Source organism: Dunckerocampus dactyliophorus, chromosome 17 (genome assembly GCF_027744805.1).
Source record: "Dunckerocampus dactyliophorus isolate RoL2022-P2 chromosome 17, RoL_Ddac_1.1, whole genome shotgun sequence".
Taxonomy (NCBI): domain Eukaryota; kingdom Metazoa; phylum Chordata; class Actinopteri; order Syngnathiformes; family Syngnathidae; genus Dunckerocampus; species Dunckerocampus dactyliophorus.
The window spans coordinates 9773818-9798483 of NC_072835.1; the positions used below are offsets into that span (position 1 = coordinate 9773818).

The 24666-nt window shown below is 40.3% G+C and overlaps 1 protein-coding gene across 2 annotated transcripts in view; it reads right to left on the reverse strand.

Moving 5' to 3' along the window:
- The window catches only part of c6 (complement component 6), a 30674-nt gene that overhangs the window by 2926 nt on the left and 3082 nt on the right, over positions 1-24666 (reverse strand). Inside the window, exons 3-21 of one of the 2 annotated variants that reach the window (XM_054756921.1) lie at positions 20246-20376; positions 18726-18864; positions 18447-18453; positions 14147-14155; positions 10638-10747; positions 10341-10497; positions 10053-10197; positions 8946-9087; positions 6949-7087; positions 5006-5188; positions 4656-4899; positions 3633-3755; positions 3396-3562; positions 3100-3325; positions 2236-2404; positions 1968-2079; positions 584-716; positions 316-510; positions 79-166 (exon numbers count right to left, since the gene is read on the reverse strand). In XM_054756921.1, coding sequence (XP_054612896.1) covers positions 79-166; positions 316-510; positions 584-716; positions 1968-2079; positions 2236-2404; positions 3100-3325; positions 3396-3562; positions 3633-3755; positions 4656-4899; positions 5006-5188; positions 6949-7087; positions 8946-9087; positions 10053-10197; positions 10341-10497; positions 10638-10747; positions 14147-14155; positions 18447-18453; positions 18726-18864; positions 20246-20376 — 2619 coding nt within the window. Of the gene's footprint in view, positions 1-78; positions 167-315; positions 511-583; positions 717-1967; positions 2080-2235; positions 2405-3099; positions 3326-3395; positions 3563-3632; positions 3756-4655; positions 4900-5005; positions 5189-6948; positions 7088-8945; positions 9088-10052; positions 10198-10340; positions 10498-10637; positions 10814-12726; positions 13006-14146; positions 14156-18446; positions 18454-18725; positions 18865-20245; positions 20377-24666 lie in introns of those variants that run through there. The other variant, XM_054756920.1, reaches the window with a different exon arrangement.

Sequence of the window (24666 nt, forward strand, 5' to 3'; positions counted from 1 at the left end):
ATATATATCAATATATCAAAGTGGCCCCCATGATGCAAGGTGGACAAAATGTGAAAGGACTAATCGAACAAAACTTACAGGCAGCTCTCCCGTTGTATGCAGACACACTGAGAGCCCTGACGTTTCTCACCTGGACCGCACTGACCGTCAGGTTCAAACGGTTGCTCTGCAGGACAGAGTCAGAAACAAGATTTCAAATCATCTGAAAAAAATCTTCCTTTAAATCATAACAGTTGACTTAATATCCTATTAGACTTCTAGTTCTCGCAAACCCATCAAACCGTAAAACAATGTGATGTACACTACAGCATGTACCATCAGTGCAGTGTAGTCCTGCTGGTAATGGGGGCTCCCAGGTGAGGCTGTTGCTACACCTGTAAAAGCCGGGAGGCAGTGGAAACAGGCCCGCCTCAACGCAGTTCAAACCCACCGAATCACCCACTTTATACTCTTCTTTGTTGGGGTACAGCGTCATACCGTCAGGGATCTTGGGGGGAAGGCAGATCTTTCCTAAAGGTGCAGGGGGACATTTTTTTCAAGTAGAGACACAGATTATGACACATGTGATTTGAATTTAACTTACTGAGGCACCTTCCTTGTGGTTGCCTCCATGTCCCATCAGGAAGGCAGTTGATGAACTGGAAACCTTCCAGGTCAAATCCAGTGTAGCACTGGAACTCCTCATCCTCACCGTAGTCATAGTACTGCTTTGCTTTCTAAAAATAGAAAATAATATTGGAAAAGAAATCTGCCCCACTATTTGATAAGCAAAAAAGAATTATGCAAAATGTCTTGGATCCAGAAATGCAAACCAAATGTTAAAAGGTGCTGTTAGTTTTTGCTGCATCTTTCGAATGTGCCGCACGCCTTATATCCTGCACTCTTTGGGCATTGCAAGCCATGCTCCACGTAACACACATGCAGGCGCATTTCCGTGTGCTGATTCAGGAATTAGTGAAGTGGACATGAATATCACGTTTTGAAGTCTTCTGCAACAATTGTGATGTGATCTGACAAATCTTAAGTAAGTTTGATCAAGTGTAGAATTACAGTACTGCAGCTTCTGCTTGGCCATATTTTCAAATTAAATAGAAGATAATTAGTACACCCTCTCATAGGCTGGTCTCAAATGCTCTGGATGACATGCTGCCATACATGTAATACAGATATCCTGTCAATGATCCAAATGTTCAATGAATTCAATATGTTTCCGATGCCCCTGCAAAGACCTTTTTGGTCAACCGATTTTGTTCCAATTTTACCGACATGTCCTTGTCGGTCATCTAAAGGTGAGTACCAAAGTTTGTGGTAATTCAGTTAAACACCCTAAATTTACAGGGGCTGTTTTGTAGAGCGTATGGAACAGTGTGAGAAATTCCAAGTCAATCTGACTTATGGGGTCAAACTTTGGTGTTTAACAACAGCGCCACCATGTGGGTGGTTTGTCAGAAAAATAATAGCACAGGCAACACAGTGAGGATGTATGTTTTGCCCAAATTCCGTTTTTTTGTGTGCAGCAGTTCAGTAGAAGTAGAGTAGTCGAGTTAGCTTACACACAAATAATTACTCTTGTAGTACAGTCATTGCTAGCCATGCTTTGATTTTCGCGCCTTCTCTCTGTCAAATAGCCACAGCGGGAAGTATTGTGCAGAAACTGGTCAGTAAAAAGGGAACAACGACAATAAACTCACCCAACACTAACATGTGTGAGTATATATTATGTTTTATTCATGTCTTATATGTCTTATTTTCTGTTATGGCTACTATATTGGGTAACATGAGTGTAAAGGTGACTACAGGGGTGTTATTTCATGTCTCTATTTCTTGGCTCTAATAATGTTAAAAACTGTATTTGGAAGGTCGTAAAGAGGTTTACAACATATACAAATATCCTCATAGTTAAAGTACGCTCTAACTCCGAAAATAATGATGTCCAATTAACTGCAATAAACGAGGGTTTACTGTACCCTGAGGAAGCTGTTGTCAGGTGGGTGTGGCCTGGGACAGCCCTTCACACCAGGAGGCAGCTCTTCCCTCCATCCCATAGTGAAGTCATCATCATTGTCACATGTTTCCTGTCTGGACATGAGAATATACATGTACAAGGTTAGCAATTGCTGGAGAAATGAGGAAAAAACGTGTTAAAAACGCAAGTTGAAATGTCGCCAATATGCAAGGAAAGGAGAGCACTGTATGTGCATATTTGTGTTAAAAATGTGAAACAACTTCTCTGACCGTTTAAAGATGGAGATGTGACATGGCTCCTCATCCGTGTCAGAACCCTGGCAAGCTTGGCCTCCTCTCAAGGGGGCAGGGTTATCGCACCTCCTGCTGCGATGTCTCTTCATGGAGGCTCCGCAGCGACTCCATGGGCCCCAGCAGCTCCAGGAACCATCCACTTCCTCTGTGCGAGTGTGTCCAATGTTGTGTCCAGTTAGTGTAAGTTGTGTAATAGTACAGGTGGACCTCGGGTTACCAATGAGTTCCGTTGCGAGTTTTAGTGTGGAAGCTGGAACTAATTAACTATGTGCTAAAATTGTATAAAATACAGTAATTAAACGATTAAATCCAATAATGAAATGAAACAGTCATAAAAAGAGAACCACTCTTGGCTTTTGTCCCTGTGTTTCTCCTATCTTCTTAAAATACTGTCCCAGGCTGGAGAGATAACCCCCTCTTCTCTTCCTAGATCTCCTTGGAACAGCGAGCAGAATCCATGACCCCTCTAGTGTTCATTAGCATTCAATAACTTTTATACTTAATGACAATCGGGACAGTCGAGCAGCCAATATTGGTGAGAATTTATCCTCTCTCTGAGATTTTTATGATGTTCATCTTCACTTCCATGGTGATGGCTTTCCTTTCCTTTGACGCAATGTCGCTAATAAACGAATAACCGATGTTATCAATCCTCAATGTGGCTGCGCAGAAACACACTGTATTTTTCCGCTGTGTGCTCGAGGCACACACCACAGTCTTGTCTTGTGGGTTTTGTGTTTAATTAGTCTATGAGAGCACGTTCAACACCACAAATGATTGGAACACTGAATGTCGTAAACCTAGGACCACCTGTATTGTATATTGAGAAGTCAACAATACCTGAGGTGTAGTCAGGAGCTCGTTGTTCACAATTGGGGCCAAAGGTGCCAGTCTGGCAGGCACACTTACACTCAGTACCAAAGAGAAAGGTTTTAGCATTATTGGGGCAGGGAGCACACTTGCACATGTCAAACTCCTCCAAATACTGCAGTAGGGCCTTCTTCAGGTGTCTCCTCTTTGTCGCTGCACACGGAATACCCCGTACGAGATCTATGATTGGCAGCAGCTGGAAAAACGTACTTTCCAATCAGCTTTCCATAAATTGAATGAATATGGTCAAGAGTTGAAAATGCAACCTTGTAATCGACCACAGCAGGATTGTCAAGGACAGACTTGGCCCAGTTCTTAAACGAGGTTCGATCAGGAGCAGGACCCTGCTTCTCCCAGGCCAGAGCTGCAGCCTCTCTGGTTCTACCGCCTGTCACCTCTGAGAAAGACTTCTCCGCTGATTGAATGTACGAGCCTGGACCAGACAACAAAGACGTTTATGAGAAAACAGCCATTAGGGGAAAAATCATGCTAGTTGAAGATACCTTGATATTTTTGAGTCATCTTGTTGTCAGAGCACATGGGTACATCCCTCTGTTGACTGTACAGAACAATTGTCCATGTTGTTTCTCGGCCCAGACAACCTTTAACATGCTCCTCCGTTTCACCTGTTGAAGGGAAACAGTATTGTAGGGCTGATGTAGGCATCAGTAATGTTAGCATTACCTTTCACACTGTACGGAGACTGGCTACTGAGCCAGCAGAGCCGCGCCGACATGCCATGGATGATGTCGAGTGGGAAATAAGGGTTCTCCTCTCATTCCATGTGGAAGTGGTAAGTTTTTGGCTTCTTTGTCCTTCTTTTCCACTCAGTTGGAAAGACTTTCTTAAGTTTAGAATGAATAAATTGGAGAGGCTAACTAATTAGCTCAGTAGCTTGCTATATTGGCCATCTGTTATGTTCCTGCAGTGATATCTGCAGTGATGTGAGGTAAAGAATAATAGGAGTGTAAAAGTGACTATGGGGTGTTATTTCATATCTGCAGTGCTCTAATAATATTAAAACCCATATTTAGAAAGTTATAAACAGGTTTTCTATGCTCTAACTACAAAAATATTCCGTTTATTAAAATTGAATCCAACTTTACGGAAATTTCACTGTTCGTGGTTGCGTCTGGAACCAATTCACCACTATAAAAGGAGGGATTGCTGTATTGCTGTATACAGGGACTGTATTGCTCCTCATATCCAGAAATGACGTATTAAAAAAAGCTGACCAATCACAGCTCTGCGGGCCATATCGCCATTGACGCAAGGTTTGAATTTTTCGTACGTGCATGTCGAGCTCTGCTGGAGGTTTTGGAGGGGGGGGAAGCTAGCTGGTGTCGTGTATGCCGGCGCCGTGGCGCAGTAGCATAATGAAGCCTTAAGTGTGCCGCAGTGCAAGTCCAAATTGATGAGTTCAAATGAAAAATGATTTCTTTAACCAAAATCTGATCTTTTTTTATTTTATCCTAGTCCAAACCCCGCCTATGATTTCTCATTTTGTCCTCTCAACGTTTTTTTACCTGAACTGGTGAGCTCTTCTCGACTGTATTGGTACAGCAAGTCGTAGCGGCCACCCAGTGTCCCTGAGCTGTAGTAGTGTGTTCCAAAGCGCTGGAAGATGTCCCTGTAGAGGGCGAAGTTGTATTGGAGCGGAAGAGCGTGGAGGAACTGGAGGAATGGTCCTGACAAGACCAAATCGTTTGGGTCTCGCACTTTGAAGGTGGACACAGGGAGAACCTGATGCACCCGCAAAAACACAGAGTCCTAATAGAGAAAAATAGATATGTCTATGAGAAGTGGCGACAAATAGGAGCAGTAAAAGACTTGCTCTGCACGTTTATCACCATGTCTGTCGCTTGGGCTCACTCACCATTTTCTTTGAGGCATCAAACACAGACTTATATGTTTTCATCTGTGGTCTCAGAAGGAAGAAGCCAAATCTCCGGAGGTGTTTGTCCTCTTCAGTGCCACTGGAGGAAGTAGACTTCTTTATGTTAATAGACTCAGTGTGCAGCGGCTTGGGATCTGTGCTGAAATCTTCCAGCATGCCAACCTTATCAACCACAACAGCACAAACAGAAAATAACATAAATGACATCCATACATTAGTTGTGAGATTAGCAAAAACAAAATGTTTGATGATGGTTGAAGCAGTAGTTGGTCATGATCCGTGGTTCAGACATAATAATACAAGGGTACAGTATAACAGTGGAACGATCTGATGGATGTTGTGTTCGATGGCTCCAAACAGTACAGTAGATTACATTGACTAAATGCTATTTGACTAAATGTGTTATTTGGAGTTCTAAGACAAGTCGAGAAATAGTCATAAAAAACAAACTTTCACCTTGTTTAATATACAGTGGTGTGAAAAAATGTTTACGCCCTTGCTGATTTCTTATTTCTTTGCGTGTTTGTCACACTTAATTGTTTCAGATCATCAAACAAATGTAAATAGTCAAAGTCAAAGTCAATGACAACACAACTGAACTTTTGAACTGAACCTTTTTATTATTAAGGGAGAAAAAAAAATCAAAACCTACATGGCCCTGTGTGAAAAAGTGATTAAAACATAACTTTACTGAGATTAATTGAGATCTATCAGTCTGGAAAAGGTTATAAAGCAATTTCTAGAGCTTTGGGACTCCAGCGAGTCAGAGCCAAGTCAGACCCATTACCCGCAAATAGCGAAAACATGAAACAGTGGTGAACCTTCCCAGGAGTGGCCGGCCAACCAAAATTACGCCAAGAGCACAGCGACGACTCATCCAAGAGGTCACAAAAGACCCCACAACAACATCCAAAGAACGCAGGCCTCACTTGACTCAGTTAAGGTCAGTGTTCATGACTCCACCAGAAGAAAGACACTGGACAGAAAATGGACTGCATGGCAGAGTTCCAAGACGAAAACCACTGCTGAACAAAATTAACATCAAGGCTTGTGTCTGATTTGCCAGAAAACATCTTGATGACGCCCATGACCTTTGGGAAAATACTCTGTGGATTAACATTTTGGAAGGTGTGTGTCCAATTACATCTGGCCTAAAAAGTAACGGCGCATTTCAGAAAAAGAACATCATACCAACAGTAAAATATGGTGGTGGTAGTGTGATGGTCTGGAGCTGTTTTGCTGTGATAAATGGAATCATGAATTCTGCTGTCTACCAAAAAATCCTAAAGGAGAATTTCTGGCCATCTTTTTGTGACCTCCTGAAACCAACAATGATCAAAAACACACGAGCAAGTCCACCTCTGAATGGCTGAAGAAAAACAAAATGAAGACTTTGGAGTGGCCTAGTCAAAGTCCTGATCTGAACCCTATTGAGATGCTGTGGCATGACCTTAAAAAGGTGCTTCATGCTAGAAAACTCTCCAATGTGGTTGAGAAAAAACAATTCTGCAAAGATGAGTGGACCAAAATTCCTCCACAGCGCTGTAAGAGACTCATTGCAAGTTATCGCAAACGCTTGATTGCAGTTGTTGCTGCTAAGGGTGGCCCAACTAGTTATTAGGTTTAGGGGGCAATCACTTTTTCACACAGGGCCATGCAGGTTTGGATTTTTTTTCTCCCTTAATAAGTAGAAGTTGAATTTAAAAACAACATCTTGTGTTCAGTTGTGTTGTCACCGACTAATATTTAAAAGTGTTTGATGATCTGAAACATTTGTGTATTTTATACAGTTTTTGTGACAAACATAAAAAAAATAAGAATGGAGCAAACACTTATTTACACCACTGTAGTTTGTATACTGTACGATTCCATTTAGAATTTTTGTGTCAAAACATTGGAGAAGGAAGCACTGTGTATGTTACCTTGATGTCAAAGCTGTCAAAGTTGTGAGGGATCCGATGGTAGAGAAGTGTACTCTGAGGCCTCCTGATGATGCAACTTCCGCCCATAAACATGTTGTCCAGCACTGCACCCCTCGGCTCATTTGCTAGTGCATCAAACCTTCCAAAAAGATATCACTTACATATAAAATATATAATACTTTCAATGTAATAGGAAAATTGTTTTTTGTAGAAAATTTCAGCATCAATAACAAGTCAGATGTGCTTTATTAGTAGCCTTCCTCGTGTTCTGTCATATGATGCCCTTAGCCTTCTGCAAATGCCAGCGCACAATGGCATGTTGTAACAGAGTCCTTTGTGTAGATGTCCTCCATATGCTCGACTTCTGATTCAGGTGTCTGGGCATGTGAGTCTGTCCTTCACCGTCTGTCCCTCACAGGAGGAGATCACCTCTCCCCTGGCATATGTTGCTTCCTGTATTAACTAACGTTTCTGTATGAGAAGTTAGCCATTTTAAAAGCTGTCTGTTCAGATTGTATTGATTTGTCTCATTTTTCCCAAAGAACTTGCCTCTTCTGTCATCTATTTTGGAGCCAGCATATTTTTCCAACTATAATACATTTCTTCTTCTTCTTCTTCTTTGTATTATTATTAGTCTTATATTACATTATTATTGATTATGGTGGCATATCTTTTTTTTTACATTTTTACAAGTATTTAAAGTATTTACCTATGCTTCTGAAGTCACACAAGACATCACTACGCATGACTTTGTGCGAGACCTCACGGTAACTCACTTAGCTCAGCAGACATGAAATGTTTTAACTGCTTTTTCCTTGGCTATCGTTTTTCTATCTTTTCTGCAACAATTATTGTTGTAAAGAAGGAACAAACTAAACAAGTTACGTTTATTTTTGTTACATTTACGGTGCTGTGTGTTCACATGATTTGGTACGTCTTCTAGTCTGTTAAAGCCCTCAAAAAGGCGATTTAGTTGTAGAATAATATTATAAGAATAAGAATAATGTTAAATAAGAAGAACAACAACATTTGCATAAAACAATAACATATCTTGACCCCACATTTGATTGATTTAATGTTTTAAATTCATTAAAGTGCACAGAACATTCAAGTGGCCCCACACCCTCGTATTCTAAGTGGGGGGAAAAGTTTGGACACCTCTGATGTAAGCTAATAACAGCTGGCGAGCACAATTTCAATAACAATACTCTCACGTTGTGCGGAGCTGTCGAGTGCTTGACCCCCAGTAGGCAGAGACAGGCATCGGTGGTGGAAAACAAAAACTACTTTAATTAAGCAGGTGCAGGAAAAAAACAACAGAAAGTCATACACGGAAGACTTGGGCTGGAGTGACAGCACAGGCGAGGCACACATAGGCAAAGAAACAATCAACTGAGCTTTTAAACACCACTAATTGTGATTGCAGCCAGCTGTGCAAACCACCACTGGGGCGAGACGACTGCAGCTTCCCCCCAGCAGGAAGTGCAGCGCACCAAAATAAGAGCGCAGCACAGGAAGTGCTCACTCATGTCCTGCAGAACCTGACAAATACTTTCTAATAATAATTACTGATACAAATTAATAATTTGTAAAAATAAAAGGGAAAAAAATAACAATAATACATTGCAACTTTTGTTTAAAATATCCGAAATGCACCATTGTTGTGTGTCATAAAACTAGGGGAGTGCTAACAAGGAACTGTCTTTGTCACTGAACACCAGCTATTGCAGTGCATTCTGGGACTTGTAGTATCAGTGGTAAACACAATGCTAGTAAATTAACGAATGAAGTAATGAATGCATTACAATTACAGCTGTCACCAGTGGTATTTTTAGGATTTGTAAGATTAAATGTAGGGCTGCTTGAGGACCTTTTTCAAAGTGGAAGCTGGCTGAAGGACACTTAACATGAAGGAATTTCATTTATAAACTCAGCAGGGTGGAATGCAGAACAATTTTTTATTAAGCTGAGCAGTGATCCTTGGACCTTCAGCTTACCCATTTCCCACCAGGTCAGCGCCTGGAGCCACTCTCTTCTCAGCTGGACACACAACTTTGAAGTCACCGCAGTCCCTCTCATCAGAGTTATCTCCACAGTCGTTCTGTTTGTTGCAAGTTAGCGTGGCGTTGAGGCAACGTCCTGAAGCAGAGAATAATGACTTAATGAATAATAGTGCTTTGATATGCCCTGAGAATGAATGAATGAACTTTTGGTCATGATCCAGTTCAGTTTATGAAGATGGACAAAGTCTCCTGCAACAACACAATATGATACAGACAAGTAAAAAAGTAACATCGAGTAAAAAATACAGTATTTTAAAGCAAATAAAACTTGATATACTGTAGTTTGACTAAATTAAATTACAATAATTAAAAATTTAAAAAAACTTACGTTAGAGGTAAGACATTAGTGAGGTGGATAACACACCTCACTACAATAATTACACTACAATGCACACTGCCTACTAGTGATTTACTCGTGATTTACTTATGAGTCACTCACTGAAGTGAGTCACTTGTCGCAAAACTCATCCTCAGAAACTCGCACATGTGCAACAAGTGGCACCCGTGCATTGGTGAAACTCGAGTCTTTGTCAAGCACCCGTGAGTCAGCGACACTTGAGTCATTGCCAACCCCCCATGGATCACTGAGACCTGAGCTTTTGTCAAACCTGCAATAAAAGCCTGTTGTACCCACAATCAAGTTTGGTGCTTGTGTGTCTCACCAAACATTACAGTAACATTACTGACACCTAGTGACCAGTCTTGAATACTACATGCCATCACAGCGTCTTTGTGTCTTCTGAAGGCAATATTTTTGTATTTTAATGCATTTAGCCATTTGTATGCTTGAACATGCTTAATCTAGGCAAAAAAACAAGTAAAACGTGCTTAAATGTGTATATTTTGTACTAATCATAGCGCGCATTCAACCACAAAACAGAATGACTCATTAAATGAATATATTTTGGAAAAGCTGTGATAGAATGACGCCGCAAAATTTGGAGCGCAAAGTGACAAGGGATTACTGTCCCTTTATTCGAATGCATTTAGAGTAACAGTTGCAGAATTAGTGACATGTTAACTGGTTTTCTCTGTGCCTACCATTATCACATTTGAAGTTGTCCCTGCAGTCGATCGGCGCCAGCTTGCACTCGGTAGGAGCATAACAGGGCCTCTCCTCAGTCAGCTCCGCGCTGCAAGAAGAACCACCAAACTGCGACGGGTTTTGGACAGATCTGGTCCGTAACTATGACAACAGCATAAACAGAAAAGCAAATCAATGCTACATGGAGACAGAATTCCACTATAAAGAAGTAAATATGAATTGTTTCACTTGATTCAGGAAGTATTTGTACAGTGCATGTGCAGAAGTGTAGCAGTTTCTCTTGCCTGTTTCTTGGCACAGGGTGAGCAGTCAGACCAGGGCCCGAATTCTGTCAACAGACAATTGATGGGACAAGCCTGCACATTACAAGCTCTCCTGTCATGTGTCTCGCACAGCTGATGACAGCTGCTCTTCCAGTAGTAGTCATCATATTTAATCTCCCTGTCAAACAAATCACATCTGCTGGAATCCTCTGACCACATTTCGATTCCAAACTCTCAAAAGAAATGGAGACAAAAATAAAAAAAAAACGAATTGCCTCTTGGTGTTTTTCCCATCAGGATCCATGTACGGAATCTCACCTGCGTCTGTGTTGTGTACCGTGGTTGCAGCTCCGCGAGCAGGCTGACCACGTGGCCCAGGGATAGCGGTCACAAAAACAACACAGGCCGACTGATAGGAAGCTTAGGAACTGGAGCAGCAAGAATAAACGAGCGGTGGTAGCCATCGAGCCAGTTGCCAGTAGAAGTTGGAAGAACTGAAGAAAAATGGAGAGATTGAATTCATTTGCAGCAATATTGTCATGATGAAACAAAAACAATACAAATAACTATTCTTATATTCACTGTACATTCAATACAGTCGTCCCTCGCCACATTGCGGTTTGAATTTTGGCCTTCACTCTATCATGGTTTTTCCAAAATATATGCAATAATCAATCATACTGTTCTGTGATTGAATGCAGCCTATTATTAATCAAAAATATGCATATTTAAGCAAATTGTATGTATTTTTTTTTGCTGACTTTTTACAGCCTCTGTAATGACTTGTGTGTCTACCAGTCTAAGGTCTTGTCCACGCAAGAACGCTGTTTTTTAAAATATTTTTTTCATCCATACTGAGTCAGAATAGTAAATACGGAGTTGCATCCAGACAGGAACGGATCACTGAGTGAAAATGATGTAATACACAAGGCACGCCAACATATGGCGCTGTGAACAGACACGCAGACGGAACCACGTGACACTCCATAGACGAAGAAAGAATGCACGCGCATCAGTCTGTCGGCTTTCGCTTTCCGAGGCTCATCTAGACTTACGAGGAGTGGAATTGCTTTTGTGAGTCATTATGGAGTATAAGACAACAAACTATTAGGAAAAATGTCTACCCATGTGAGTCATGTCCGTCGAAATATTCAGATATTATGTTGGGTTGTCGTCAAAGCTCAATTCTAGTCATTTGACGGTGACGAGGTGGCGGTGTGGCGGTGACGTCATCGCGTAGACAGCCTACACGAAAACGACAATTTTCCCACTCTGGAAAACGTTTTCAAAAAATTCCTTTTCAGGGCACCAAGAACGCTGCAATCGCTTCATCCTGTAGAGGTGGGGATTGCATTACGCATGAGCTGGAAGGTGCTTGTCACTGCTGTCCTTCCACAGAGAGGAAAAGCCCGCATTTTGGGGGGGAGCAGCTGGAGAGCAGAAAGTGAAATGCAAGATATTTTTATGTTCTGCGGAATATATGAATGAATTTGACTGCCAAGATGGAGCATTTTATATCCAAGCTTACCAGGAGGTGATCAGACTTTTACAACAAAGTATCAGAACTTTTCATGGAGAAGAATAGGGTGCACGTCCTTCAGGTAAGAACGTTTTTCAGGTAATACAAAATTAAAACATGGGATTAAGAAGTAGAGTCATGGAAAAAAATGACTAGACCACTCATTTTAATGCCTGATACAACAAAAGGTACACTTGTTTGGACAAATATAACAATGACAATTTTTTGTCAGTACAATGCTATAGCTATTCATGTAAGAACTAAAGTGATTTTGGTTATCATCAAGAAAACCATGGAAGTTGCTAGATATCAGCTCTTAAATTAAACTCTTATGAGCTATATTTGTTATCATCATTATATTTGTCCAAAGAAATGTCCCGTTAGTTGTCCAAACAAATGTCCCATTAGTTGTACCAGGCATTAAAATGGATCAATAAACTGAAGAAACAAGGGTGGTCTGCTCATTTCTTCCATGACTGTATTTAAAGACAATTTCAAGAATCTCCTAGGTCACTGGGTTATAGATAGTATTGTAATATAGCGATCCATTTTATCCATACAGAGGAGGCATACTTTAAATGTAATGAAATTATAAGGCATTTTTGAGTAAACTTCCAAGTATCATTTGAAGATCTCTTCTCTAATCAAAATATGGTGACCCTACCTAATGCAATATATGACTAATCTATGCAAATCAATAAAATATTTGAGTGTATTTTATTTTGTTTCTATTTAAGAATTTGATTACTATTCATTCAAGCATGCATCCTGCATCGTATGCACACTAAATTTGGATAGATGCCACTACAGTAATAAAACGAAAAAGGAATGAATAAACAAACTAGCACAAAGCAATAATGCGATTTCAAAGAAAAAGGTTTGACTCACCACACTCAGCCAGCACCTGCGATGGTGTGATAGTGATGGCGTCTGCACTGCAGGCAGAGCTGAATCTGAGCTGAGGTTTGTGCTGACCTGAGAGAGATATAAACCCCACCCTCTGGAGTTCTCCCAGATTGTTTTGGAGCAACATTCTCTCTCAGAAATCACAATTGTCTGAAAATATGCTGAATCTGACAACAACATTATATAAACCAGTTGTCCCCCCACAAAGTACGGGAAGGAAAACATCGTGGAGTTTCCCGTCTGCATGATGTGCTCCAGATGTTTTGAGTTGAGTCTTGACAGCTTTGCACACTAAAATAACTTTTACTCCCGTATTTGCTCAATCTGGCACAAAGCACTAAGAACACAGTGTTTCTCTCCACAAGTCATTCCAATCTATTTGGGACTTATTCTTCCAGACTTATTCTGTTGTGTGAACGGCACGAGCTAATTATGTAGCTTCTACGGTATAGCTGATGCTCCAAACACAGAAATGACTCAAAACCACACAAACAGCATAAAAAATAAGCAACAGGAAAACGCTTCAGATTAAAAATTCTGCAATCACATACTGTAGATGCTGCAAGTTCACGGAACAAAACAAGACCCCTGTATTTGGCTCCTCCGCCCATGTTTGGGAAATCAGAGTGACAATGAATATTATAATTACTGCACATAATTACATGAATTATGCATTAAAATGAACTGTAATATTTAAATAATTATTACTATTATTATTCTTTTTCTATGCCACTTGTGCTTCAGTTGTCTCAGGGTTATGCTGGAGTCTATGCCAGCTGACTTTGGGCGAGAGGTGGGGTACACCCTCGACTGGTCTGACCATGGTCGCCAGCCAATTGCAGGACACCTTTTCTATTATTATTATTATTATTATTATTATTATATTGACATTATTATTGCTATATTGTCATTATTAATGACAATAAGTGTCATCAATTCATCGATTCCATTAAGGAAGTAAAGCCTCGTTTACACTTGTACACACTTTGTCCCGCAGTGGTACCAATTTTGTGTGCCAATGACGTGCCATTAAGTAAATTGGTCGTTCACAGGTGTGAAGGCCGTGTAAACTGCCAGTGCGCGAAGAACTGTTCAAAATGTGTGCCATAAATTCCGTGAACTAGTCGCGACACGAACGCACCCCAACCTATATGTAACCAAAGCGGACTGTGCGTATCAATGCGGGGCTCTGTGTGTCTCAGTCACATGAATGGGTTAACTTTTCCAACACCTCTTGGAGCAATTCGGCGGGAATTCTCAAGTAATTTCTGTAGCATCTTGGATTGTTTCTTGTGATTTTCTGTTAATAACTAATAATTATGCCCAATAATGTCTTCTAGTCAGCAATTCACTCTCTCACTCTTTTTTTAAAAAAGTTTTTTACCTCCTTCCTGCTTTGCACATTCTTTACCTGCACCTGTGAGAAAATAGACTCACCTGTCTTTATTGCATGAGCTTCTTCTCTGGAGCTAAGGGTGATGCCTGATTTTGCATGGCGTCACGTTGGATGCAGCGGGACCAAACAATGCCACGACTGATGTGGCAAGTGGTGGTGACGATGCACACCCATGCGGGAGCAATGTAACTCGCGCGTACTACTGTCGTGCACGAGACCTAAACAATAATAAGGTGTAAGTAAGTAAGTAGTGCGGGAGCCTGGGCATTTCATGGCAGCGCACACCATTTTCGCTCACAAATTGCGCGCCGCGTGCATAATTTCTGCGTAAACAGTGCGCAAACTAGTCTTTACGCTTTCCGGGCATGTCATAAATAAATAAATAAATGACACATTTTGCCAAAGAAAATGCGCACAAGGCAGCTTAACTCTATCAACATATTCTATTTTTATCACCATTTGGTACCATTTGTACCAGAAAAATGATCGAAAATGCACCCACTACATACAATACTTGAAAAATGAAAAAAAAAAAAAAAGAAAAATGAAAAAAGAAATGTGAACTGCATATAAAACTTTATTCACATTATAAAATGTCCTAACCTGTACATACAACCTGCTGTTGCTTCTCTGAAGTACAGGACACACTAACTACACAATACATGCCATGACAAAAGATGTGATTACACATTAAATTAAAAAAAACTTCCTTATACACACAAAATTTACAGATGACCATACAATACATTGCATTGACACTGAGTGTGGGAATGATGCTATCGGAATAGGTCAATGTGATAAGTGAACTGTGTTTTCATGGCATCTTAAGGTGTGTTCAATGTACATGGCTGTGGGATGCCTTCAGGCTGAAATGTATACTAGTGTCCACTATATGGAGCCCAGAGGGAAGACTACAGACACAGAAAATGTCACTGTTGTTGTTTTTTTGTTGGTTTTTTTTATACTGGTAGCAAGTGGGAAATGTCGATTACAAAAAGTGTACATTTGATCTTTGACTGCTGATGGAAGGGCCACCAGTGGGGATCATTAAAACTAAATGTCATGCTCTTAAATCTTGCAGTTTGAGACATGTCATAGTCGATAATAAAGCACTGGATAGACCAGGTGACCAATACAACCATGCATCAACACTAGAAGAGTGAAAACAAAGACGGACAACACCTACAAGGGAGAACACTTGGACTTATCAGACATTAATTTGAATTCCCGCTCCAGCTTCTCTATAAAAATTGTATCACTGGAGCCAGTTATGTGTAGGCGACGTAACACTGATGCACTATTCTGTCCACAGAGTGTAACTGCTGCGGCACATTTGTATTTGTATTTGTATGTAATGTGACACACATGACAGAACACAAGCACAGTGAGACAAGAAAAATCTGTTAATGCTTGTGCATAGCCCAAATATTGTATATACAGTTTAATAATGTATATATGGTGATAATAGATTGATTAATGCAAAGATAACCTTCTAATCCCCACAAGAAACAGAACTAAAGGTTGAAACCTGTCTCGGCCTGTCCATTAGGGCTGCTGGAACCTAAACGGTTTAGCTTGTTGACAGAAGCACAGCCACGTACTGGAAATAAATGCTGGCTGAATGTCGACTGATCACGGTGAACTACTGTGTAAAATGATATGAAAAACAGCAAACTAACGTGTTGACAGTACTAATACAGTACGTTATGGATGGAATAGTGGGCTGTTAACCAGACACCATGCAGCAGAGTCCAGGGAAACGTCTCTTCCGCTGTTGCACTAGTGGGTGTGGAGTCAGGTTCAGCAGGCTGCTGTCATCTGTCAAAATAAGAGCAATAATAATATATTAAGAATGTTCATAAAAGCACTGATTCATTACGCTGATGCGAGCTATAAGTAGTCCTCAAATTCATTTCTGTAGTATTATCCCTTGATAAGATACTGTATATAAAATGTGAAGAGGGGATGCACTTTTCGGAGATATGCTTATACTGTAGATATACTTATATAGATATGTACGAAAACACATACACTTGCAATTTATAAACCCTGCATATTTATTGTATTGATATATTTTTTTCTCCAAAAATAGGCCGTTTTCTTAGCACAAAACATGTCATTCACCCTAAGTCAGTATTCATTTCTAAATATGTGATGGCACAGGTAAAATCTAAAAGCTGTTTTGTCTTTATGCTTCACTGATAATGTTTTTATGAGATTTGGAGTTTTTAACCGTCACATCACTTTATTCTATTTACCATAAAAAAGGATTTATTTGCAATTTAATGCCGAAACAAGAAATCTTTGAATATCTACAGTATGCTAAGCTAACTGAACAAAACATAGCATAAAAAGTATAAAAAGGGCTAAATGAAGGAAAATACAAATATAAGGCATTCAAAAGACATATAAAGTGTAATGCAGCGTCTGTGACTTGTGTGCGTCTTTAAGAAGCGGGGCCTGGGAAGTGACGTGTGTGACTTCATCTAGCTAGAGTTGACTCGTTAGCTGAGTGCTAGCAGCAGGATAGCAGTGTAGAGAGTGGCCGACAGCAGCTCCTGTGTGAATGTTCACTGCATGTGTTCTCTGCTTGTTAATAAAACGATTGAAGTGCATCGTGAGTCTCTCCTTAAGCACACACACCACAAACAACTGCAGTAAAGTAGTATTCTACAGTGGTCTCTAAGTGTCAGTAACAGTACATTGATGAGACAATAGCCACCAGGAAGTACGCTGTCTATGCTAACGTGTGCTAACGTCTTATCTTAGGCCCTGTCCACACAAATACTGTATGTATTTTTAAAAACACATATTTTTCTATGCGTTTTGTCCTCTCATCCCCATGCAAATGGAGGTTTTTGTCCTTAAAAACTGAGTTTTTGGAAAACTCCGGCTTCAGTGTATACGTGTGGATGGCGAAGACAATTATGTGCCGCTATTTCCACATTAGATGAGTATAATTGAATGATGTGTGCGTTGGCAAACATAACAATGCTGCTTTTAAGCATACCGAAATGAGCTTTTGTGTGTGTAAACATGCGTGTGTGTGTGTAAACATAAGCCTACTTTCGCTTTACATTGATGAACAAAGGCGCCATTATGGGCTTTGGATGACGCTACTGCTGCTGTTTTGCTCTCTAAAACGGCTACCCTCGCCAACGGTTGCCCTCGCCAACAATGGCAATTTGGGACAAGACGCGATTGGACCCCTAGCCAGTGGGACCACTTTCAGAAGCAATTCGTTATTTTGGAAGAATGGCGTGGGGATGTTAGCATGGCAAGAAGATCGTGATTGTGTTTGACTGAGCTGCTTCCCCCGCACATTGAAAGCTGTACTTATGTCTATGATGGCTTTTTTTCTATTAATATGTCTACTATAACGTAATGTCTACATTCCTGTCATGTTCAGTGAGGCAACCAAGCATCAAAGTTGATCACCAGAACAACAGGCTTTTATTCCAGGTTTGAATTATCTCACAACAGGCACGATAACAGGCACATTTGATAATAATCATAACTGCTACTGTTGCGGCCGTAAACCACTCCAAGCTAAAACTCAACTCTGAACCCCCGACGTCACTTGATGCCCTCCACACATTTAGCGCAACGCACTCGAGCACACACACTTGTTGTTTATGTCTTAAATGGTCTATTTTCTCAGATTATGTCTACTATATTGGATAACACAAGTGTAAAGATGGCCGCACGGTGGTCTAGTGGTTAGCACGTTGGCCAACACTGGAACAACCTGGAGATCGCTTGGGCATTTCTTTGTGGAGTTTGCATGTTCGCCCCGTGTGGGTTTTCTCCGGGTACTCCGGCTTCCTCCCACATTCCCAAAAACATGCAGGTGAGGTGAGCCCCTATACGGCTGTTACGTCATGCCTTAAGGGTTCTATTCATGTTAAAAAATGCATTTAGAAGGTCATAAAAGGTTTTCTACTGTATGCTCTAACTGCAAAAATATTCCATTTATAAATAAGGAATCCTAATTTGCGGAAATTCAGTTATCACACTCAGGTCTGCAACCAATTAACAGTGATAAATGAGGGATTACTGTATTGCTGTCCATGCTTTCAACACAACCTCTCATCATAGATGTTTTTTTTCCCCGATGAAAAAAAAAACGGTTGCGCATGCATTGATCTAATGGATGTCTTTTCTGTTTAAGGACTGTGGAATCAGTTACGATTCTGTATCATCTAAATAACATTGAACTGAATTCTTAGATTTTTATTTTGTGGTGCCATTGACTATTATTTTCATGCAATTTCAACTGCTTTTCCTGTTCAGGGAGATGGAGCACATCTGGACTGGTTGCCAGCCAATCACATCAACTATTACCACTACAGTAACATTTTTTTTTAACAAAGAAGTAACAAAATAGTTCACAAATGTTACACACCTTGATTTTTCAGTGGCAAAGGCATTGTGTCCCTGAGTTTGCTGAGCAGGTTCCTCATCTCCTGCATATCTCTGGCAAGATAAAAAAAAACACCTGCAATGAGCAGCTTGCAGCTTTTTTTTATGAGAAACATTTTATAGCACTCAAAACACACAAAAAAAGTCACATTAAAATGTGTACCTCTCTATGTTTTCAATATGGACTCCCACCAGCCACGGCTCATGAGGGTAATCAATAGGAGAAGAGGAACGATCTTCCAGGATGGGAGCATCGGAACTTTCATCCACCCTGAAGTCCATCCTCGGCTCTGAGTCGGTTCCTTGAAACCGAACGCAGAATACAAATAATAATATTATAGTCAACATCGAGGGATTGGAAATACTGATATTCTCAAAATGTCAAGATGATGAAATTTAAGTGTACGGTCGTCCCCGCTTCATCGCCATTCGAGCCCCTCGCTGTATTACGTTTTTTCAAAGTGTGTTACTTTGTCCTTCTTCCCCACTTTGATTGAAACATTCTTAAATTCACAACAAATAAGTTTGCTACATGCTACGAGCGGCGGCCGTCTCTTATGTCCCTGCAGTGATTCCGTAGCCTGCACGTTAGTGTTGTTTAAAGTGGCGTAAACAAAGAATAATAGGAGAGTAAAGGTGACTATAGGGGTGTTATTTCATGTCTACAGGACTCTAATAATGGTAAAAAAATATATATTTAGAAAGTCATAAACAGGTTTTGTGTGCTCCAACTAAAAAAATAATCCATTTATTAACACTGAATCCTACTTAGCAGAAATTCACTTAGCGCAGTCGGGTCAGGAAGCAATTAAGTGTGATAAATGAGGGACGACTGTAATCCTAGGGGGAAAATCTTGAATCTTGAATCTACTCACTTTCTTCTGTGATTGAGTATTTTTTTATGTTTTTGTTTTTTAAATTGATTTTATTTTTGTGGCAGCCCGCCACGAATAATTTTACACTACCATAGATAGATTTTTAATTTTTTTGTATTTTTTAGATTTGGCGCTACCTGTTACACATTACAACGGTGGCACTGCCTGTTGAGCTTGTCATTAAAACTTCATCTGTTTCACTCTTCCATACATAGAAGAATGAATCATAGTTGCTGTGAGACCCAAAAGGGAAAGTTACTCCGATTCCATCTGTTCATTGATCGTCTTACTTTATCATTCATTCGTGATGAGTACCTATAGATTTGATCATTTTAAAAAGTGTTCATACGTGTGTGTGGTATATTGAAAAGAGACGTTGAGGGTTCAGGAGCTGAATCCAATCTAATAATTACAACAGTCACTGTTATTGCAAATGTTGATCCAAAATCGGAGGAGAATGTCAGTGTCATGTTAGCAGTTTGGAGGAGGAGTGTGTCGAACAGAGACATTTTTTGGGGAATCTTAATGACTTGCCACGCTATTGTATCCTAAAAAAAAAGCATAACTGATGTAGAATTAAAGTCAAGTTCATTCTTTGATCGTCAAAGGCACAAAAACAGTAGTTTTCTGTAGCAAATTGTCTATCAGATCAGCAAATTACAGCATGGTTGCTGATAGGATGGTGAACAAAAGAACATTTTTACATAGTTTATTTCAACAGTATATGTGATGTTGTGCAGCTGAAAACAAATATGTTTTTTTTTCAAAAGAGTGCCGTTAACGTTTTCTGCCATATACTCTGCCGTACTTTTTCTGTGAAGCTGCAGCACCCCCAGCAGGCACATTGACTTCAGCATCTCAGTGATGAACATTTCCAGGCAACACTGCAGCTGGATGAAGAGCCGACAGATCTCAGGGTGGATCTCTCCGTCCTCTGGACTGCGAGGGTGGGGTGACGAGGGCGGGGTATTCAAGTGGGTAGGGAAAAAAGACAATTTAGGAGGAGGTCACATACGTGTGGAAAATGACCAATAATAGCACACTATATTAATATTGTAATCCCAGGGCGATTAAAGGTGTGCAAGCAGTAGCGGTGGACGGATGGATTCACATAGCATTAGTATCGATACCGACGGTGGTATCAGTATTAAATCGATACTAGCGTGATGAAATATGTTTCAGTTCTCTTGTATTTATTTTTCCAAATATCTGTTTTTGTCATCTTGTTCATATCGTTTCATTTTTAATATAGTTATATATATACATACTGTATATGCCTGTTTAAAATCTCAGAAAATAAGTTTTTGGACACAAGAGGGCTCTGGGGATAAAAAGCCAAAGGATTTGAATGACAGCCAATGATAATTTTTCCTTTTGTTGAATTATTTTGCACTATTGACCTTATTTTGCTCAAAAATTATATGTAATAATGGAGAATAATTGTACTATTTTGTCATAGTTGTCAGTTTTTGTCTTATATTGTTGTATTTATATTTTGTTTATAACAATATTTTTTGTCTAAAATGTTTCTCCCGTGTTTTATTGGGTAGTAAAGTTAAGTAATTTATCATCAAGTAAAAAGTAACAGTAATCAAAGCTTGCAGTATCAGTGTGTCCCACTCCTAGCAAGCAGTACAGTATTTGACGGTATGAAGAATCATTATTCTAGTAATCAAGGTGAGACAACATGGAATGGTTTGGTCTTATGGTATCCTTAGATCATTAACACAGTAATTTCTTCATATTGGCTGACATTCTTAAGGCAGTGACCCCTGGTGTTATCCCAATAATTGTCGGGTCTGTGCTGCTTCATATAAAATACTCCCAAGACAATAGGATATGATGCAATATGAGTATAAACCATTATCAATATAAACCGTTTCACACACTGTTCTCGCAAAGTTGGGTGTATGGGTTTCAGTGTTGAGAAAAAACTGTTAAAAAACAGTCTTATGATGCCGTTATTTGTTTGGATTAATCTAATCCAGGGGTGTCAAACATACGGCCCGCGGGCCGGATCCGGCCCGTCTGGTGGTTTGGTACGGCCCGGGGAAGAAAGCTGCATTGTATAAAAAAAAATATTAATTTTCTTTAAAATTTGTAGTTCTTGTATTATCCGCTAGGGGGCGCAGTGTTTTAGTACGTGCAGACAACATGAAAGCAACACTGCGGCGGAACTAGGACCACCTTAACCTGGTAAAATTGAACGTCTGTACAGCGTCTATTGGCGACAATTGCATTATCTACTTTTCCGTTTGCCTCGCACCCTCATCAGCAAAATGTCTTTGTCAAAAAGGAGAAAAGTAGACACAGAGTGTCGGACTTTTCAAGAAAAATGGACATGTTCTTATATGTTCACGGAGGTGAATGGGAAACCCGTGTGCCTGGTGTGCCAGCAGCAAGTTTCGGTGCTTAAAGAATACAATATTCGGCGCCATTACGAAACTCAGCATGGTGAAAAATACAACAGTTTGCATGGAGAATTGAGAAAACAGAAGGTAAATGAAATGATGGCGCGTCTGAAGAAACAGCAATCTGTTTTCACCCGGAGCCGAGAAGCCAGTGATGCTGCGGTGAAAGCCAGCTACCTAATTGCGAGCCAAATAGCAATGGCATCAAAGCCGTACAGTGATGGAGAGTTCATCAAAAACTGCTTGCTGACGGCTGCTGAAATTGTGTGTCCTGAGAAGCGACATGCTTTCGCCAATATAAGCTTGACAAGAAATACCGTGGCAGACAGGATTTCGGAACTCTCTGTAGATTTGGACCACCAACTAAAACGCAAAGTGGGGTCATTTGTGGCATTTTCTGTTGCGATTGATGAGAGTACTGATATCACGGACGTCGCTCAACTGGCCATATTCATTCGTGGAGTTGACAAGACTTTGAATGTCACAGAGGAGTTTCTCGAGCTGGTGCCGATGATCGACACCACAACAGCTGAGGACATTTTCAGCTCCGTCGTTGGAGCGCTGGACAGAGTCGGAGCGGACTGGTCACGCGCCGTAAGCCTGGCTACTGATGGTGCGCCGTCAATGATCGGTAAAAAGGCAGGTGTTGTAACAAAGTTCAGAGATAAAGTACAAGCCGCAAATGGGGGAGGTAATTTTTGGACATTTCATTGCATTTTGCATCAGGAGGCATTATGCAGCAAATCGCTAAGAATGGATCACGTCATGGAGGTGGTTGTCCGAACTGTTAATTTCATCCGAGCCAGAGGTCTCAATCATCGTCAATTTGACAGCTTTCTCAGTGACTGTAACATTATCCATGGTGTGCCTTATCACACGAACGTACGATGGTTAAGCAGAGGTGCTGTGCTAAAGCGCTTCTTTGATTTACGTGATGAAATCGGACAATTCATGGAGAAAAAAGGTAAACCTGTTAAGGAATTACAGTGCCATCTGTGGCTGCAGGACCTTGCATTTATGGTTGACATCACTGAGCACTTGAATATTCTTAACAAAATGTTGCAGGGACGCAAAAAAATCGTAACACAGTATTATGACAGCATACGTGCATTCAAGTTAAAGCTCGGGTTATGGGAGACGCAGGTGGCAAGCGGTGACCCTGCTCATTTTCCCTGTTTAAAAGATATGTGCGCAGCAAGCGTTAATTCTGACGTGAAACGGTACAAAGAGAAGATTTCAGGGCTGTTGATGGAGTTTGAGAAAAGATTTCAGGTTTTTAGCGAACTCGAAACAGATTTTGCAGTTTTTCGCTCACCATTCACAGTCAAAGCTTCTGATTTGCCCGTTGCCATGCAACTTGAAATCATTGATTTGCAGTGTGATGTAGAACTGAAGGACAGATTTGCCTCTGTAAGCTTGGACACGTTTTACAAGTACCTCCTACCAGGCTATCCCACATTGACAGCACTAGCTGCTAAAACATTGTCCATGTTTGGGACAACCTACCTTTGTGAGCAAGTTTTCTCACTAATGAACATTAATAAAACAAAGCTGTGCTCAAAGCTCACACATAAGCATTTGAATGAGATTCTGAAATTGGCTGCTTCTCAGGACATGATGCCTCATATTGATGCACTTGTGCAGGATAAACGATGTCAAGTTTCAGGGGCAAATTCCAAGCAAGACGAATAATTTCTGTGAAAGTTATTCATTTGTTCAAATTGCTTTCCAGATGTTGAAAAACAGTGTTTTTAAGTTCCACAAGGCTGGTACTAAATGTTTTTGGAACATTGTTACTATTTCTGTGATCAGTTTTATGTACAACACACTTAAATATATGTTTAACTGTGTAAAAGGGTTGTTAAAATTGCACATACTTTATTTATGTTCTTATGTTATTCTCTTGTTCATAATATATTGTTCATAATGTAAAAGGAAAATTCTGTTAATAAACATTTTGATAATTTACTCATTCTTTGCACTAATTATTAGTATTAGTGACTAATACAAAGGAAAAAAGTGGGCTTATTGTTAGTTCTATGTAATTTTGCAATGAGTTTACTGGTCCGGCCCGCTTGATCTCAAATTAAGCTGTATTCGGCCCGCAGACCAAAGGGAGTTTGACACCCCTGATCTAATCCATCAGTATTTCATTTGTTACAACGCTGTTTCCATTTTCGAAAGGCAAGTAATTACCCACTGACATCTACAGCAGTGATCTGGATGTTGCTTTGGTGAAGCTAAAAAAATCAGTAAGACTTGTGGTTGCTCACTCGCAGGAGAACACTGCCCCCTAGCGGTTTGGTAGAGAACTGCAAGTCGTGAGAGCAGCGTGCGAGCTAACCACAAAAAAAATCTGTCAATGGCCCAAACTACCATAAAGCTGCATCCTATTACTTTTACATATTTCAAGATTTCAAAAACATTTTTAGTAGGCTGTTTTGTTTTTGCAATAAAGGGAGTGAGGATTGATCGCCGTCTCCTCAGCCTTATAACGTTCGAGTATAGATAGTAGATACTACAAAATGTTCCTTTTTCTCTCAATGAGCACTAGTACTTCCGTACGGGAAACACGATGGCTTTTGCACATCCGCAAGACCTACATCACCTCCTCCAGCTTTATATACCCGGGTTTTTGTGCGACTGATGCCAGCGATTTGCGAAACCACTGATTTTATTTCCAATCTGATACTGGGTACAATTCAGGCTGGTATTGGTGACACCGATTTGCTATACTTTCTGCAAATACACGTAATGTTTTTGATAAATTTTAACATCAGGCCAGTCTGCGGCTGGAAAATCTGCACGTCACACAGGT